Genomic DNA, 1,454 nt, shown 5'->3' on the forward strand with positions numbered 1-1,454 from the left:
GACAATGATGAAACGAACCGCACAAAATACTGGTAATAATTTGTCTCGATGTTTGTTGTATACCACGAGAAATTTTTACGTAGTTTTATGTCGCTATAGGGGTCTGTGTAGAATGTGTTTGATTGGGGAGACTTACTTCAATGCACATGTGACGTAGGCTTTTATTGTCTGCCCTTGCTTGTAATATTCAAATTCAAATTCAAATTCAAATAAACTTTATTAAGCACCAAAAATGGGCAATTAAATTCTCGCAATAAGACAATACAATGATAAGATGGAATAAGAATAATACAAATAGTATACATGAAAATACACTAAAAGGATACCAAACTATGAATTGCACATATTAATTTAATAGGATAATAAGAATACAAACTATAAGAAAAAAAAAAATAAGGATTGCAACTGACTGAAGGAATAAGAATCAAAACTATCGAAAATGGTCAAACTATAAGAAACGAAACTAATAGGAATTTAAAACCTAAAACTAAAAAATTGAAAAACCTATACGACAGTCTAACGGATCAAGTACGAAAGGAACAAAATTCAATTTTGAAAACAATTAAACTTTAAAAGGTACCTATAAAGCAATATACTGCTCCTAAAAAATAATGATAATATGCATAAGAGAAAGAGACAATAATCTAGTACCCTAAAAAGGTGACCCTAAAAAACATTGCACAAAGCCTAGTGTATTAAGAATGAAATAAACATAGGAATCGAATTAAGAATATTGCACAATGAACCTAACGACGCGCTGCCTATCTGGTGTAAGTATTATTAAAATGTGTGACAGCCATCGGAACGAAGGAATGTTTGTAGCGGTTTGTACCAGCAGCTGGAGGTCTCATCCTACCACTCCGCCCAGTGAATCGTCCAACGAGATCACTGTGTAACGGGTGATCGGTGTCATCAAGCACGGTGCGGAGCTTACGTTGAAGGCAGGAATTATAGAAAGAATCGAGCGGCTGCTGATGATTCCCAATCAGACGTTCAGATTTCCTTATTATGCTGTTGATTCTCTTCTTGTCCTGTTCAGTAATGCTACCACCCCAACACACAATACAATAAGTGAAAATGCTGGTAATGACGGAACGGTAGAATAATGACAGAAGGGTATGTTCAACATGAAATAATTTCAATTTCCTCAAACAGTATAGACGAGAATTTAACTTTGACATAATTAGATCTATATTATCTGACCAGCTAAGTTTGTCATTAACAACAACCCCTAAGTATTTATAAGTATGAACCCGTTCAACTGGAGAGTCAGAAATTACAATAGGATCGGATATACACTTGTTGGTTCTGAAATCAATAACTAACTCCTTTGTTTTACTAACGTTCAGTTCGAGAAAATTGTCCTGGCAGTAGTCCACAAATTTATTAATTTCATTTACATACTGTGAAGAGTCATCATTAGTTATCAGACCAACCATTGCAGTGTCATCAGC

The 1,454-nt window shown here is 34.5% G+C and overlaps 1 protein-coding gene across 3 annotated transcripts in view; it reads left to right on the top strand.

Moving 5' to 3' along the window:
* The window catches only part of LOC139973534 (uncharacterized), a 19,649-nt gene extending 19,612 nt beyond the window's left edge, over positions 1-37 (top strand). For all 3 annotated transcript variants that reach the window (XM_071980280.1, XM_071980281.1, XM_071980282.1), the window contains one exon: positions 1-37. This exon is cut by the window's left edge and continues 190 nt beyond it. In XM_071980280.1, coding sequence (XP_071836381.1) covers positions 1-36 — 36 coding nt within the window. In that variant the 3' untranslated portion in view covers position 37.
* The last annotated feature ends 1,417 nt before the right edge of the window (positions 38-1,454 follow it).

The sequence above is a fragment of the Apostichopus japonicus genome, chromosome 9 (assembly GCF_037975245.1).
Source record: "Apostichopus japonicus isolate 1M-3 chromosome 9, ASM3797524v1, whole genome shotgun sequence".
Lineage (NCBI taxonomy): Eukaryota > Metazoa > Echinodermata > Holothuroidea > Aspidochirotida > Stichopodidae > Apostichopus > Apostichopus japonicus.